Raw genomic sequence first — 17,170 nt, 5'->3', positions numbered from 1 at the left:
ACGCTCTGGTTGCATCTCCACAGGATGCAGAGATCTCTGCCTTTGAGTTGCAGACAATCCTGAGAAGAGTTCTGGCAAAGCGTAAGTACCCACCCCTCGCACATCCCTCATCCTGCTTCTCCTGCAACGTGAGGGGACACGGTGACCCTTCCCCTTCCCCGGTTCAGCGGCTGTGGCTGAACCGTCACCCCCACTCCTACTTAAACGCCACCATCACCACCAAGGAACTGAATGAAGGAGGTTCTCCCCGATGTGATAAAAAAGGGCGAAGGTTTCTGGAGTCTAGAGGTCAAAGATCATATCCAGGTTTCCACGACTTACTAGCTCTGTGATCTAAACCGAGTTAGATAATCTCCCTGACTCTTGTTTCCTTATCTTCAAAATAGGCATATTATTACTTAACCTCTTCAGAGTGGTTGAATGTCTTAAGTGAGATGACGTGTAGGAATTGCCTAGCACAAAGCCTGGGCTCCGTATATACGGTGACTCTTATGATGATTAATTGCTCAGAAAAAGCGTGATGGGAGCCAGAAAGCATCCCCATCCCTGGATTCCCGGCTATATTTAGTGGGGAACCACTGACAGAGTGACGACAGCTTCATTGATGAGCCAGAATGGAAAAATAAGTGGTCCATCTTCCACTCCAGCTAAGGGGATGGCATTAGAAAGGCTCATCTCCCAAGTGTGTGTTTAAGGGAGCCTGGTCGAGCCAGTTCTTGATGGGAGAGATGTCACTTCAGTTGAGCCAGTGGGCCAGGCAAGTGGCTTCAAGGCTCCAGAAATGACTGCTCTCAGCCCAGGCTGATGGGCATCTATAAAGAACGGACAGAACTGGGTGGAGACTTTAGAAGGAGCTGGAGAGCCATGGTCCTCACGCACCTTTTCAGGTTAAACTTGTTTCTTAAGCAAAAAATATCAAAAGATGGATCGTCCACCTCCCCAGTGTTGATCACCGCTGCAGGGGGTGGGGAGAAAGCACCCCCACACACTGCTATTCTCCCCCTCAAGTTATCACCAGAGCTGTGCTGCTTTGATAAGACAGCAGTCCACTGAGCAGGGGTCTGTATGGTATCAGTTCTCAGCCCAGATCCGAAACCAGAGCGTATGTCGTCAGGTCTGAGCGTCAGCCTGGGGATCGTCTCCAGAAGTCCCGTGGACTTCACTCTGGCCCAGGCCCAAGAGAGAAAAATCCTCCTCTTGAAGCCAAAGGAGGATCCAGGCCAGTGGGGTCTTCCGTCACAGTGAACGTGAACGACACGCATGTGGTCCCTCACAGGAACCACGTGTGACCGATCCATGCCCGGTGGCCTCCAAACAAACGGCTGCATTTGAGCTTCTTTGCAGAGCTGCAGCCAGGGGGTCCAGCGGCCAGGGTAGGGCTTCCCCACGGAGGACCCTGGTCCTTGGCGCCCCTCCTCCAGTCTGGGGGTGATGAGAAGATGGTGTTTACCCTTGAGGCCACCAGGCACGAGTGAGGTCACAGGCTGTTAAGCTGTGTGGTTGTCATGAACCCAGGGACACTGAGCCCCATTGTTTCTGCACAGATGCGGGGAGCGGGAGGGGAGGGACCGGGCCATGCTTGGATTGAGCTGCTACTTGTTGAAGGGTACCCCCGAGCTCGGTACCCTTCCCTGCTCCACAGCCGGTGACGACTCCTGCCCGAGGGCCCCAGGCACAGCCCACACCCACACCCGAGAAGGGGTCAGAGCCCAGAACAGCAGCTTTGAGACAGGTTACGTCCTAACCTTTCACAAGGACATGATGAAAAGGGTGGGCTCCCCTGAAGGCTGTGGGAACAGACTCACATCTGTGATAAGGCTCTCATGCCACCTGTCGACCACCAGCTAGATGGGACTCAACGAGTGAGTGACTCACCTAGGAGAGCACAGGCTGCGGACAGGCTCTGGCCCTCTGGCTAACCCAGCTGGGGACACAGAGGCCCCCTAAATGCCTGCAGACGGGCAGTTAAGTAAACCTCTTCCTCTCTCAGGGCCCTGCCTAGAATGAACACGCAGGGCCCCCGCTGTCTCCACAGGTGACTTTGCATCTTATGAACACTTCAAGGCCCAGACTCTTACCATTCTCTTATTTACTTAAAAAGCACTTATTATAACCCCGTATGCCCATGGCCAATATACAGAGAAGTCAGGCAAATGTAACACAGCCTCTGCACTGTCCCAGTATGGTGGCCACCTGCCTCATGTGGCTATTTAAAACAATTTAAGTGGCTCCCATATCGGAGGGTGCAGATACGGAATATTCTGCGATCGTAGAAGGTTGTATTGGACAGTACTGCTCTAGAAGATATTCCTGTCACACTTATTTTTGTCTCCTAGGCCAAGATATCAAGTCAGACGGCTTCAGCATAGAGACCTGCAAAATCATGGTTGACATGCTCGACGTATCCTTTAATGGGTCCCGCAGGACACAGGCTGGGAGAGTTTGAAACTTCACTCCAGGAAGATACAAACACAGGCCTCCTCCCCTTCACAGCGGCCAGCTGTCCCTGCCGGCTGAGGCATAGGACTGTTGTCAGCGCTGACCTCCCTTGGTAGGGAAATTCAGCTGAGGGAATGTGAGATGCCACAGGCTGAGGGGTTCCTGCAGGAAATTCCCGACAGCATGCCCGCTGTTCTCTGCCCAGGGCAGCTTGGATGTGTTACCTCTAGGGAAATAGTCCCTAAACCATGATACTCCTTTCTTTTTCTTTTTTTAATTAATTTATTTATTTTTGGCTGCGTTGGGTCTTCATTGCTGCGCGCGGGCTTTCTCTAGTTGCAACGAGCAGGGGCTATACTCTTCGTTGCGGTGCGCGGGCTTCTCATTGCGGTGGTTCCTCTGGGCTGTAGGCGCGCGGGCTTCAGTAGTTGTGGCACGTGGGCTCAGTAGTTGTGGCTCGCGGGCTCTAGGCGCACAGGCTCGGTAGTTGTGGTGCACGGGCTTAGTTGCTCCGCGGCATGTGGGATCTTCCCGGACCGGGGTTCGAACCCGTGTCCCCTGCATCGGCAGACGGATTCTTAACCACTGTGCCACCAGAGAAGTCCCTACCATGATACTTCTGATGTGAATGCTTTCCCCGGTCATGATTTTCTTCCTAATTCATAGATAGGGGCCCACCCTCCAAGAGCAGTCTCCTTCCTCGTTGCTCTGGCTCCTTCCCAGGCCACCACCCGGCCCTGAGGCCGACTCATCATCCACCTGCTGTCCCTGCTGCTTACTGAGAGGTGCTGGGCAAGGATGGCCTGGATGGCTTAAGCTTCTATGAAGTTTCATCTGGTGGGCTCATGGCACCTGCTGTGTAGCTCCCCTCATAAAAGGCCTCTTAGAAATGATACTCCCTAAATGGGCAAGGGCGCAGCCATTAGAAGCCATCTGAAGCCTCTGCATATCCTCCAACGGCCCCTTCTTAGCAGGAACTGGGGCCAGCTGCCTAGCACCCCCAGACCCATCAGCACACAGAGTCGGGGGACCCTCCGGTCTCTATTGGGCCCTTCCACCAACCCTCAGGTGGAGGTCTAGCCAGTGTGACGAGCAGGAAGAGGGTCCTGCAAGAGCTCCTCGTGATTGAGCTGTGGTTACCACTCTCCAGGGGAGAGGACAAACCAGGTGCCACGGCCCACGTGAACCCAGACTCTGGGAGCTTTCCTTAACTGCAGGCAGTCGGATGGAAGTGGCAAGCTGGGTCTGAAGGAGTTCTACGTTCTGTGGACCAAGATTCAGAAATACCAAGTGAGAGCCCAGGAGGGCCGGGTGGCAGGGGCGGTGGATCTGTGTGGGCAAGGCGCCACGCACGTACTTTTGGACGCAGCAGCTCTTTAGGACGGTGGAGGAGCATCTCCAAGCAGAGGGGATTGTACTCATAACGGAGCTCAGAATGGATGAAGACAGGGCTGGGCAAATGCAAACAGGAAAAACAAAAGCTTTGCAAGTTACGTGGTTTACTCCCTGCCTTATTGACCGGAAACGGGGTCATCTAAAAGCCACCATCAAGTGTCCTGAAAAGGCCATGTAGCCCCTTGTAGTTTGGGTTTTTGACAGCTAAAGTACAAAAATTACAGAAGATAATAACAGGGGCTCATGTAGTTGGCTAGGTGATTTGATGGGCATATATGTAAACTAGCTCATGGAGAGAGGCAAAATACTCTTTAAGGCAGAAACACGGGTGATGCTTCCAAGGCCAAACTAGAGGCATGGAGCTGGAAGAACGTCAGCCCCACTTAGCACACGGCACAGAGACGTAACTTGCCACCTTTTGGGTCATGGTTTTCTAACTATTTTGCATGTTGCAGAAAATTTACCGGGAAATCGACGTGGACAGGTCCGGAACCATGAACTCCTATGAGATGCGGAAAGCATTAGAAGAAGCAGGTAACACTTCCGAACTGTATTTTCTTTCTTTTATCTGTAGAATATGTGAAAACTTCTATACGATACAAAGTTTGGTAAGCTACGAAATAGAGTAGTGCCGGTTCAGTACAAACACATCCTTTTCATTTGCCTTTTAAAGACTAATTGGTAAAATGAAATGGAGTCCAGGACGCTGTGCCCTCTAAGCCGTCTGGAATCTCAGTTTCCCTCCAAGGGCCCCAGCGGGTCGCAGGCAAAGCCAGTTTTCAGCAGACCCACACACCCTGCCCTCGTCCGTTCAGGTGCAGGGCTGGTCAGGCAGAAGTGGGATGTCCAGCTCCACCCTTGGGTGAGTCCTTAGCAGCACGTGATGTTGGTAAAAGGGACACCAGCTGTGGGAGACCAGCAGAGTGGGAGACTGGTGTGCTTAGGGGACAAATAGTATGAGGTTGTCCATTCGTTGGGATGTAATGCTGCAGCAGAGACCCCAAATAAGTGGTTTAAACAAGATACACCTTCCTCTCACATAACGATTCAAGCTCAAGCCGTCCAAGGCCAGATGGTGTCTCCTGCTGTCAGGGACCCAGGCTCCTTCTCTCATACTGTGTCACCAGCCCTTAGATCGTCACCCGTATCTGCAGGACGGGGACGGCTTGTCACCACAGCCACGTTCTAGCAATGGGCTGACAGAAGGAGAGAAAGAGGGGCTCCTTGCCTTTAAGGGCACATGTCACTCTGTACACAAATCCCAGTGCCAGGACTTAGTCACAAGGCTTCAGAGGGCTGCCAGGGAAGCTGGGAAATGCAGCCTTGATTCTAGGCAGCCATGGCCTGTTAAAAATTCTACAACTATGGAAAAAGGGAGAATTAATATTAGTTTAGCATGAACAGTTTCTGCCACATACATCCAGGAAGAATCTAGTCTCCAAGGCAATTCAGAGTGAGACAAACAGAAGAGGAGATAGGATCGATAGCATGAAATAGCCTGACCATGAATGTAGGAACAGGCAAGGAAAGTCTTACATGTTAGTAAGGAGACGGGACTTCCTGATGGTCCAGTAGGTAAGACTCCGCGCTCCCAATGCAGGGGGTCTGGGTTCGATCCCTGGTCGGGGAACCAGATCTCACACGCATGCCGCAACTAAGACCCGGCGCAGCCTAAATAAATAATATATAAATATTAAAATGCAAAAAAAAAAAAAAGAAAAGGAGAGAGGCAGGGTGGAGGTGAACAGTGTGGAAACAAGCAATGGCAGAAGGCACTGGCTTTGCAAAATAAAAAGTCTCACAGCAGAGCAGCCAGGGGACCAAAGCAATCCTAACTGTCATCTGCCGGGTCCAGAGCCCATGAACAGAGAGCCCCAGGGTGCAATCGAACACTTGGCAATCGGTCTGCACGTTCATTTAACTGCAGGTTTCAAGATGCCCTGTCAGCTCCACCAAGTCATCGTTGCTCGGTTCGCAGATGAGCAGCTCATCATCGATTTTGACAATTTTGTTAGGTGTTTGGTTCGACTGGAAACACTATTCAGTAAGTGCCCATTTGGGTAAAGGCCCATTTCAGTTCTCTCGGTATGAAAGCAGCCTGCCTTTCCCCACGGGTGAAACCACCTGAGCCAGAGACGTGTCTGTCCAGTTGAAAATGAAAATCCTTCTTTAATTTGGGGACAGAGGGAAGAAATCGTAACTTGTGACATTCAGTGAAATCAGCTGCCAGACTGGGGAAAAGGATAATGTGACCTCTGTTGCAGCTCACTTATATGACATCCTGTTTCTGCCTCCACAGGGATATTTAAGCAGCTGGACCCCGAGGATACTGGTATGATCCAGCTTGACCTTATCTCTGTAAGTCAGCAGCTTCCCAGCCCCTACTCCTAGGGGACGGAGGGGAGAAGGGCTGTTACTTGGGCGACAGAGATCTGTGGCTTTTGGTCTATCAGGGTCAGGCTGTAAATTGTTGTAAGATCCCACAGTGCACCTCTATTGGCAGTCATTTCCCAACTACCCATTGATTCTCGAGTCCAAGAAAACACACCTGGTCCCTCCTCCCAGAAGCTTTGCCTTGAGAATAGCACAAGGTTCAAAGAAGAAGAGGGTGGCTGTGGCTGCAGAATCCCTCTTGGAAAAATGACCTGCTAATTAGCACGCCTGGGAGAAGATGCTTATTATGCCAAGAAACCCTTTGGATGAAATTTAAGTGGGTCTTGGGAAGATCTGTCATTCTTAGATCTACTTATAATACTTTCTGCACAAATTACTTTTCTCTACTTCCTCCACCTTTAAAATAAAATAACAATAGTAGATAAGCTTACCGTATATAATGATTGTGCTCATGTGTCTGGAACCCCAGCAATGGGCACCTCTGAAACGATCACTCGAAATTCAGTTGGTATGCCAATTCCACAGAAAGCAAAGCACAAAATGTTCTCTTGTCATCCGAAGACAGAAAGTTCTCTCACTTCAAAGAAGGAAGCCAGCTGGGGTTACTTTTCATCCTTGCCCGGCTCCAGCTTGCATTTCCTCCGTCCAAGGGGGAACTGAGCTTGGAGCAACACAGGCTACAGAGACTGGGGTTGGGTGGCCAGTGCTGGGTAGGAATGACCAAGTCCCAGGGACCAGAGAGGAGCAGGGTGGTAAGAAGGACGAGGGTGAGGGACTGGCACCTCCTTCCATTGAACTTCAAACTCTGGAGGAAGCCAGCAAGTAAATAGCTCTTTCACTCTGGTATTAATGCATTTTAAAGTAACGTGAGCCAACTGCAAAATACATTTTAGCTGGTTCCAGAGAACACTAACTTGCTTAAAACTCTGTGTAGCTCAGGAAATAACCCTCCCCTGAGACTGCAGTCTAAGGTAGAGGCAATACAATTGGGAGCTAAACATGCCACGTGTGAAGTTTGGGAAACTGCAGCCCCCTTTATCCTTCTGGCTGGAAATCTTATCCCTCCCCGGCTCCCACTATTTTACGCGGCCAGCCTACTCAGGCCATCCTCCCATTTCCTCTGAGAAACATCTTACTCACTGGCTTTCCCTCCTTTCCTAAGCCTCGCCTTTCACAGGTCCCTGGAGTTCCCCACACTCAACTCTCTTTTCGCTGAGGCTGCGACAGAAGACGACCTCTCCTTCAGTTTGCAGTGATTGTTAGCCTTGCCTGCAGGTTGCAGCCCTGGGGAGCTTCGCAAAAGTCCTGATGTCCAGGCCCATCCCAGACTAATGTCATCAGAGTCTGATTTAAAGTTCGCAGATTACTCCCGTAGAGAACCGAGGTTGAAAACCACTAGTTTAAGGGCTATCCGAACTAACCTCTGATGTGACACTGAGGCAGGGATACAGAAATGCTAATTCGTGTTTTCCAAGTGTCACGTTTCATGTGTTTCAGTCAACCCTGTAATACGATTCATGACCACCTAATTCAGATAACAGCTTTTTACGACCCTGTAAAAAGCTAGACTCTAGAAATCAGGTAGAAAAAATGTGAGTTAATACTCTGATATCGTAACCCTTGATCAGCTTTTCTCGTACAACAGTCAATCTTTCAGAATAATCTGTAGGTACTTAGATAGCCTTTTAATTCTAAGAATGCTCACTGAACTGATTTGGTTTTTTTCCTTCCGCACAGTGGCTGTGTTTTTCAGTACTTTGAAGTTATAACTGATCTGCCGGAAGACTTCTCGTGAAAGAAAATCAGCCACGGACTAAGCCTCCACAGAGAAACTTTTTATCTGGATCTTGAAATTATGGGAACATTTACTTAAACTGATGATTAGAGCTGAAAATGATGATACTATCTACTTGAGAAAGCAGAACTTTCAGATATCAAAGTAAAAGATTTGCATATAATCGTACTAAATGCAAGTGAGTCACTTAACCCTTGAAAAACTTAGAGAAAACCTTCAATCTGTACATAGTATACACTTTACTTTTACACACTTTCCTGTTTATAACAATATTAAATCAGGAAAAAAAATGCAGGGAGGTATTTAACAGCTGAGCTTAATTTAACATTCAGTCAAACCTTAAAGGACATAAGGTCCTTGCCGGCAATATTTAAAGCAACTTTGAGTTTAAAAATACAGTTGTGACATGTACCAAACAGCTGTCCAGGGATTACCATTCCCCTTGAGTAAAATGGAAAAATATGATGCATCACGAAGGCATCTGAAGAGGCCAGGTGTGAAGCGCATCTCTCTCATTTGGGTTAAATAAGAGATTTTATATGAAACTCATTGGTTAACAGTGTGCCTGTCTCAAGTCCTCGCGCATCTCTGGTCTTATAAACTGAGTGTTACGACACTGAAGGGACGCTCCTGTTGCTCGGTTGAAGTGATGACCCAAACCGGGGGTACCGTCTGCAAGCCCACGGTGACGGAAGACAGCACAGCTGTTCGCCGCCTGCCTCGAACCTTCCCAGACTTCGCTAGCGTTCATGCATGGATTAGGGGGGACGCCCGTGGAAACCACATGAACGTGTTTCCTGGCTTCACCTTGGGTAAATGCTAGCAACACTGTACAAATACTGCCTTGTTGCCTTATCTTCTTCCAAATGTACTGTTCAATAAAGAGTCACCCAGGCAATCCCACGTGGGTGCCGCTGTTCCTGGAGGGCCCAGCGGTGAGCACACCCAGTTACATCCTGTCCCACTCTAGCCAGGCGCGCTCCCTCCCTCCGTAAATGCCGGTATCGAGAGGGAAGGGCAGCTGGCCTCCATTACAGTGTGGAACTATAGAGCTTTTTAAAAATCCAATTCAGAAGCTTTGATAATTGACCATAAAGTCAGCTCCAATTTCTACTGCTTCTTGGTCTCTTAAGGAGGTACCGGCAAGTTTGTGCTCCACCTGCCACCTGCCTGTCACTTTGGTGGAGGGAACAAGAGAGAGCCAGGAAGACATGCAGCTAAACCGCAGGTCGGCTGCTGGGGATCCTTGAGGAATCGCAGAAGGGAAAGATGTCAGATGACTAGAGACAGGCAAATGGCAGCCTACTATCTCATGAAAAGATAGGAAGATGGATTTCCCAAATTCAACTCGCAGGAGTTTAAGTTTTCCTGCTTGTGGAGCATCTCAGGGCCCAGAGGAAGCGGGAACCAAGAACAGGCAGCACTTCCCCTGGCGGGGTGGGGGTGGGGGGGGTGGGGCGGTGATTTTCTCCATTCAGTAGAACTGGGTTTGGGAGGGCTGGATGCTCCCAGTGACACGGGATTGCTATGGGAGGGGCGGGGCAGAGGGTAGGCTGACCACTGGAAGGGGAGAGGAGGGTGCTAAGGTGGTTGAAATACAGAAGCGGTAGAAATTGGGAGGGGAAGGGCAGGCAGGCTCCCCGCAATCCACCCAGGCCGCTCCAAACCTTTCCCACTGTTCCGGGCGCTCTGCCCCTCCCGGTGCACTTTGACCTCTGCCGCGCTGCCTGAAGTCGGAGTTCACAACTTCCCTTTTAGTCACAGGATAAGAAACGATGCTTAAAAAAAAAAAAAAAGATACGGAATATGCTTATCGTAGCAAATTTAGAAAGGATTTAAAAGAGAAGGGGAGGGCTTCCCTGGTGGCACAGTGGTTGAGAGTCCGCCTGCCGATGCAGGGGACACGGGTTTGTTCCCCGGCCTGGGAGGATCCCACATGCCGCGGAGCGGTTGGGCCCGTGAGCCATGGCCGCTGAGCCTGCACGTCCAGAGCCTGTGCTCTGCAACGGGAGAGGCCACAGCAGTGGGAGGCCCGCGTACAGCACGCAAAAAAAAAAAAAAAAAAAAAAGAGAGAAGGGGAGAGATTTCACGGGGGGGAAAGAACCAGATGATAAAGTGAATCCCCCCCCAGACTTCTGCCCCAAGGAAGCCACCCTAATCTAATCCCCCATTGCGCCCTTCCCTCCAGTCCAAAAGAAAAGCCCTCCCCATCTCTGCTCTGAACTGCAATCTCAGCCTATCAATCAGCTGGCTCCTCTCTTATCTTCACACTCTCTTTCAGGTGCCTTAGGCCTGCCACCTGGTAACACAGACCACCCGCCTCCTCCTGGCCTCCCCGCCTCCCCTCCTTCCTCCAGAGCCAGGCCTCCCCAGCAGCTACGCCCCTGCACCTTTCTGTGACTCCTTTACCTTCTGCAATCTGGCTAATGGCCTGACCACTCTCCTAAAACTGCTTTTGATGATCACCACTTACCTCCCAAAGCCAAAAGCTATGAACACGTATCTGCCATCACCCTCCCCGACTTTGTGCTGCCGTCCCTGCCGTTCCCTCTCCCTCTCAAGACACCCCTGCTCACTGCCTCCCTGGCTGACTCCCGTACTCCCCTGGTTAAACGCCCCCGGTAGCTCCACTGCCTTTAGACTCCAGGCACAGCTAGAGTTTACACCCTACCCTCCTTAGCAGGGCCCATTCTCCAGTTGCTTTATCCCCACTTATTTTTTCAACAATCTAAAAATTCTGCTCCCATAAAAATGTGAGCGCAGCATTGATGGTAACACAAGCAAAAGGCAGCCACGCGTTCAACACAAACGACTGGATGAATGACGTGGTGGAATACTACACAGCCATTAAATACCATGCATGTGATGCAACGCAAAGCATAAAACAGGACAATACAGAATTGCTTAAACAGTATGCTCTCAACTATGTGAAGAGAACATCATAAGCAAGATTAGAAAGAAACAGGCCCGAATGTTAGTTACGGTTGCCTCCATAGTGGTCTTTTCCCCCCCTTGCTTCATAACCTTTTTCTATACTTTTAAGGAGCTTTTTTTTTTTTCCGGCTGTGCCGCGTGGAGTCCTAATCACTGGACTGCCAGGGAACTCCCTATGGGGAGCTTTAATATACAGATATTCTGATAATAAAACAAGCAAGTAAAAAAACCCCAAAGGGAGAATAAAAACAAATGATGCTCGAAGTTTCGGACTAAGGAAATAAAAGTGAGATGATCACGTTTTCCCAATTTTTGCATCTTCCCTTTTCATACATTGGCGCAATTTGTTGCAGGTTTCCAGGTACCTTCACGTATAGTACTTAGTATGGTTTCCCTCGACCCCATCTCAGATTATAACACACAAGACTGAGCGTCCCGGGCAAGGTCACAGGATGGATGAGTAAGTGCACCAGCCCAGGACAAGGATCCATTGTTTTTTTGGCTCCTGTGCTGCTGTAACATGTTTGCCCAAACTTGGTGGCTTGAAGAACACCCACCATCTCCCAGTTCTGTAGGTTAAAGTCCAACACCTCTCTTATTGGGTGACGCATTCTTGCTGGAGACTGGAGGAGGATCTGTTTCCAGGCCCACTCAGGTTGGCAGAATTCAGGTCCATGTCGTTGTAAAACCGCGGTCCCCGTTTCCTTGCTGGCTGTCAGCCAGGGGTTTCCTCAGTTTCCACATTCCCTGGCTCATGACCCCTTCACCTTCAAAGCCAGCAACGGCAGGTCGAATCCCTTCACTTCAAATCTCGCTGACCTCCCCTTCGGCCTCACCTCTCCTGCTTTGAAGGGCTCAAGTTGGGCCCACTTGGGATGGGCTCAGGATAATCCCCCTATGGTCAGGTCAGTTGATTAGTAAACTTAATTTAAATCTGAAAAATCCTTCACAGCAGTACCTGGATTAGTGCTTGTTTAAATAACCAGGTGTCTCAGTCTGCTCAAGCTGCTGTAACAAAATACCACAGGCTGTGTGGCTTAAATAACATTCTCGTGATTCTGGAGGCTGGGAAGTCCAGGATCAAGGTGTCAGCAGATTCAGTGTCTGGTGAGAATGGCAGCCTTCTTGGGGTATCCTCACACAGTGCACTAGACTCTTCCTCTTATGAGAACGCTAACCTCATCATGCAGACCCACCCTCAGGACCTCACCTAAACCTAATCACCTCCCAAGGGCCCCACCTCCAAATACTATCACACTGGGGGTTAGGGCTCCAACATGAATTTTAGGGGGACACAAACATTCAGTCCATAGCACCACAGGACAGGAATATGAGGGGCTGGAAGGGCACCTTTAGAATTCTGTCTACCACACAGGTCTTCTGATCTTTCATCCATGTTGTCATTACTTCTGCATTACTCTGAAAGGCATCATATGTTCTGTCATTCATCTATCTTCCTTTTTTGCTAGAAGTTAGCTACTCATAAAAATGTATAAGGAAAAGTGACCATTGGTTTTTTTCACCCGTATCTTCTATTAAATGACACAGTTTCACTAAGCAAAATGAGTTCCCCCAAAATTCACAAACTTGGTAACATATTAACAAAACGACGTGCAGACTGCGTCTACATAAGTTTTCATCCCATAAATGTACATAACTCTATGTAGAATCTGAAATAAAATGAAGACACTGAAACAGCCTATCAGAAGCTCTAGGTAAAGGTACAAGTTGCTAGCACCATGGCCTCTAGGATCTTTAAAAAACGTCTTAATTCTATAACAAAGACCGCCACGAAACTCACAAATTGCAAAACTGAGCAAAGAAATGCTTACGCTTAATCACATGGCTGGTAAAAAAAAAATTCTTATTATTTTTTGAGCAGGGTACGATATTCCAATGGCTTAGGAACGTTAAACAAGGCTGTTAACATGACATAAAAAACTAAAGCCGGTAAAAAGCTTAGAGTCAAAAAGTTTAACTTTATTACAATTGTTTTTAAAGTCAGCTATGATCTTGACAAATATCACGGGTAAGTCTATATAGCAAGTCTCTAATTTCCGAGATACAAAAGACAATAAATATAGATTCAAACTTCAGCCTAAAAACAAGAGTCTAAATCTAATTACCTGTAGTGTAGTGTGGTTTCAATACTTTGAATACATGACGCTACAAGAACTCATACCATAAAGTTATTGCTCACTGACAACCAAAAAACAGTTCTTCACAGACGACACGCAAGTGTGCGGCACCTTCGAGCTTCCATGTGAGCCCCCCACGGGCCTGCTGGTGCTGGGGGACAATCTGAGATGGCACCATGATGGCACTGCTCCTTCTGGTGGGAGGACAGGGACAGGGGCAGGCAATGAAAAACGCCCATTTAAGCAGGCCATGAAGCTGATCTCCCAGTAGCCCAATAAGTGGTCCCGTTTCTTGCAGAGAACAGGACGGTCACCGTGTATCTTTCGGAGTGTGACACGGAGTACCTATATCCAGCGCAGAGTGGTCAGCTTCCTGCCAAGCTCCGTTCATTCCATCGTGCTGAGCATCCTCCACCAACAGTGACTCTGCTCCAAGCCTTCATTTGCTTCCAGAGCCCGATCTTCATTGCTTTCAAGTTAGTTTGTCATTAAAATAAGTCTTACAAAATTTTTGCCACAAACAGTCATATTATTTCTTCTTACTGGTAACAGATTAATTCTTCATTAACTAAAAGTGTGCAAAGTTTCAAGCCAAGCTCCTTTGTCTTGGCTTAATTCTTGGGTATAGCTGTAAAAAAGAATTTTAAAAATATTTACATACTGCACAGACGTGGGAGTATAACACATTTTCAAGAAATATGGGGGGTAGGGACGGGTGCTGATGTCACAGGAAAGAAATTAAACCAAAGAAAGAACTCTCTGTCATGTGAAACACCCAGAGCTGCCCAAAGATTCATATTTACCAACTCTTGCACAAAGGACATTCAAAGGTCACAGGGGCTCCCTCAACAGGGACAACGCCATGGTGCAGTGATATAAAATCCAGGATGCGGGCTTCCCTGGTGGCCAGTGGTTGAACAGGGGCTCCCTCAACAGGGACAACGCCATGGTGCAGTGATATAAAATCCAGGATGCGGGCTTCCCTGGTGGCGCAGTGGTTGAGGGTCCGCCTGCCGATGCAGGGGACGCGGGTTCGTGACCCGGTCTGGGAAGATCCCACATGCCGCAGAGCGGCTGGGCCCGTGAGCCATGGCCGCTGAGCCTGCGCGTCCGGAGCCTGTGCTCCGCAACGGGAGAGGCCACAACAGTGAGAGGTCTGTGTACCGCAAAAAAAAAGGAAAAAAAATCCAGGATGCTCTGAGCATTAACTCCATCTTCACAGCCTACTGAACTGTAAATCAAATCCAACAAGGACCACAAAGGACTAGAGGTGATTTGCAATATGCTACAAGCTCCAATGCTGGGAGCTTCCATTCCAAGGGAAAGATAAGAGGTTAAAAAGTCTCTATTTTAACTTTATTCACAATGGACGTCACATGGTGTCATGGGACTTGAGGCTATCAGGAAACAAATGCCACAGACTAAAAGTCTACAGATTTGAGGAAGGATAAGTGAAGTTTTTTGTTTTAGGCTTTGGTGGTTTTGCGTTTTCCATAACAAGAGCTGGCAAGGAGGATGTTCAGGAAGCCAAGAGCAAGTCAAACTAGTCATTCAACTGGCAAACAGAACAAAACCCTCCTCCCCCTCCCCTAGACAAAGGGACAAAAAGGTTTACTGAAACAAAGTCAAGTCAGACTTCCAGCCAAAACTGAAAAGTTAACTGAGGGATCAATGTTGTATCCAGGATTGTTTTTCTCTGTGAGGAAAGGTATTTTAGCCAATATAATTTTCTACACTTGTATGTGAGCCTCTGACTAAAACATTTATGCAATTTCCTTTTTCAAAAAGACCTCAAAAAGAACCCAGAGAAGTTGCGTAGAGGCCACTCCTACCCAGGAAACATCTCCAAAGAACCGAGAATGTTTAAATGTCCGATTAAAATGAAAATCTGCAATCCAGTCCACTGATTGCAGAACCTCCGAAAGCCACCCAGGAGGCAGAGCTTGGTCTCTGACCAGCTGCTTCCACACTTGGGAACAGATCATTCTCCCCATGTTTCATTCACCACTGGACCCTCTTTGTCAGAAAATTAAAGTTAAGACTCAAATAACCAACTACTTCTAAGAGGCAGAGCTTTTCCCAGATAAGAAACTACAAAAAGCAGAAGTGCGTGCCTGTTTGCTCTTGATGTTCGTTAAAGAAGGAAAGGTGGCTGCACGCAAGAGATTATGCTTCCCTGGCGCTGAAGACTTTGGCCTCCAAAGAGAACTCCCTTTACATTTCTGCTTTCGTCTGGTAATTGGAAAGATTTTTTTAATGGGCTCCATGGCTTAATTGTTTTTTTCAGTTTCACTACTCTTTATCGTTTATAGTATGATCACATGAATGAATATTGTCCAAACCCCAAATGCTTATCTAATAGTAAATTTTGCTACCAGGAAGAGAGCAGTCAGCATACATGATGTCATTTATACTGCACATCAAACCACAAAGAAGAAGAGTCAGGAGGAGGAGATACAGGCCAGAATCCAAGCTCCGGGTCCCAACACCGGGCTCATTTTAACGAGCTCCACAGAGAGTAATATCCGGACAGCGGGATGATCCCAGACAGAGCCCTGGTTCAGGGCCTCGAGTGGGACAGAAGCCCTCTGCGGGCACAGACCATGTCTGTCTGACAGCTGATGAAAATACAGTGAAAATATCTCCCATTTGTTCTATATTAGACTCTGTTCAACTATACTAGCCTATCCCTGAAAATACTCCCCCCACCAAGGATGTCTGCCCACTGACAGCAGTCCCTTCAGACTAATATAGGCATGTTATTGGATTACATGTGCTGATATGATTTGATTATTTTCTTGGTTTTTATGAAACTTAAAATCCAAAGGTAGAGAAAGAACAAAGAATCTTGTCTCTGGTGCCCTGTTCAAGCTCCCTAGCAGATTCGGAAATCCTGACATAAACAAATCCAGGGACTTCCCTGGTGACGCAGTGGTTAAGAATCCACCTGCCAATGCAGGGACCTGGTCCGGGAAGATCCCACATGCCGCAGAGCAACTAGGCCTGTGCGCCACAACTACTGAGCCTGCGCTCTAGAGCCCGTGAGCCACAGCTACTGAGCCCGCGCGCCACAACTACTGAGCCTGCGCTCTAGAGCCCACGAGCCACAGCTACTGAGCCCACGTGCCACAACTACTGAAGCTCACACACCTAGAGCACGTGCTCCACAACAAGAGAAGCCACTGCAATGAGAAGCCCATGTACCGCAACAGAGTAGCCCCCGCTCGCCCCAACTAGAGAAAAGCCCACAAATAGCAACGAAGACCCAATGCAGCCAAAAATAAACAAATAAATAACATAAAATAGATACAACATTAAAGAAATAAAAATTGTTTTAAAAAAAACATCCTTCACTTACTCCCAGCAAATTGCGTGGAACGTATCCCTCCTTGTCATTCAGGCGGGCCCACCACCATTCAATCTCATCTTCGTCTTCCCTGTGGATGATTGTCATGCAGTCTCCTTCTTTCATGGGTAGCTCGTCGTCATTCTGAGGTTCATAGTCCCAAAGGGCATAAATGACCCCTTTATTCATTATGCCCATCTTCTCCTGAACTCCTGAAATCATGTAAGATACAGAACAGAATATATGTAATTCAGAGGATACCACGCTCAGAACTTGTCACTCTATAAAACCAAATGAGAAGAAATGGGGACCTGCTGGAATGGTAGAACCACTACACTAAACATTCAATAAATAAACTTCTCGGGGCCAGGCGGAGCAGAGGAAGGCCAGCCGTGTAGAGGGAACATATAAAAGACAAGTTAACATATGCTATCATCTCTAAACCAGCTCTCAAAACTAACCAACACCTTATAAGCAGCTCTCAAAACTTCTCTTTCTCAGAATACAAAGCGATTACAAACCCAGGAATAAAAAAAGAACTGTTCCAGTCTAGGATATTAAAAAAGTTAATGAAACATCTGTCCAATGTTAGCCTATTCACTAAGTGTAATGACCAAGGAACTCTGGAATCATTTTTGTTCTTTACCTAAAACTTAAAGCAGACAGAGAAAAATGACCAGAGTGTTGTGCCTATTAAAGTGGTCTCTATCAATTTCCAAATAGGGAAA

The 17,170-nt window shown here is 48.1% G+C and overlaps 2 protein-coding genes across 3 annotated transcripts in view; one reads left to right on the top strand and one right to left on the bottom strand.

The window, feature by feature from the left end:
* CAPN2 (calpain 2) overlaps positions 1 to 7,989 on the top strand; it is a 57,136-nt gene extending 49,147 nt beyond the window's left edge. Inside the window, exons 15-21 of the mRNA XM_007454489.1 lie at positions 24 to 81; positions 2,337 to 2,401; positions 3,661 to 3,729; positions 4,290 to 4,368; positions 5,762 to 5,878; positions 6,134 to 6,192; positions 7,966 to 7,989. Of these exons, the coding sequence (XP_007454551.1) occupies positions 24 to 81; positions 2,337 to 2,401; positions 3,661 to 3,729; positions 4,290 to 4,368; positions 5,762 to 5,878; positions 6,134 to 6,192; positions 7,966 to 7,989 (471 nt within the window). The remainder of the gene's footprint in view (positions 1 to 23; positions 82 to 2,336; positions 2,402 to 3,660; positions 3,730 to 4,289; positions 4,369 to 5,761; positions 5,879 to 6,133; positions 6,193 to 7,965) is intronic.
* A 5,631-nt stretch (positions 7,990 to 13,620) lies between these two features.
* TP53BP2 (tumor protein p53 binding protein 2) overlaps positions 13,621 to 17,170 on the bottom strand; it is a 71,242-nt gene continuing 67,692 nt past the window's right edge. For both annotated transcript variants that reach the window (XM_007454484.1, XM_007454485.1), the window contains 2 exons: positions 16,455 to 16,654; positions 13,621 to 13,724 (listed from right to left, as the gene is read on the bottom strand). In XM_007454484.1, the coding sequence (XP_007454546.1) occupies positions 13,683 to 13,724; positions 16,455 to 16,654 (242 nt within the window). In that variant the 3' untranslated portion in view covers positions 13,621 to 13,682. The remainder of the gene's footprint in view (positions 13,725 to 16,454; positions 16,655 to 17,170) is intronic.

The sequence above is a fragment of the Lipotes vexillifer genome, unplaced genomic scaffold (assembly GCF_000442215.2).
Source record: "Lipotes vexillifer unplaced genomic scaffold, Lipotes_vexillifer_v1.1 scaffold634, whole genome shotgun sequence".
Lineage (NCBI taxonomy): Eukaryota > Metazoa > Chordata > Mammalia > Artiodactyla > Lipotidae > Lipotes > Lipotes vexillifer.
Note: the sequence above shows the minus strand (reverse complement) of the source record. Positions and strands in the feature narration are given on the sequence as shown.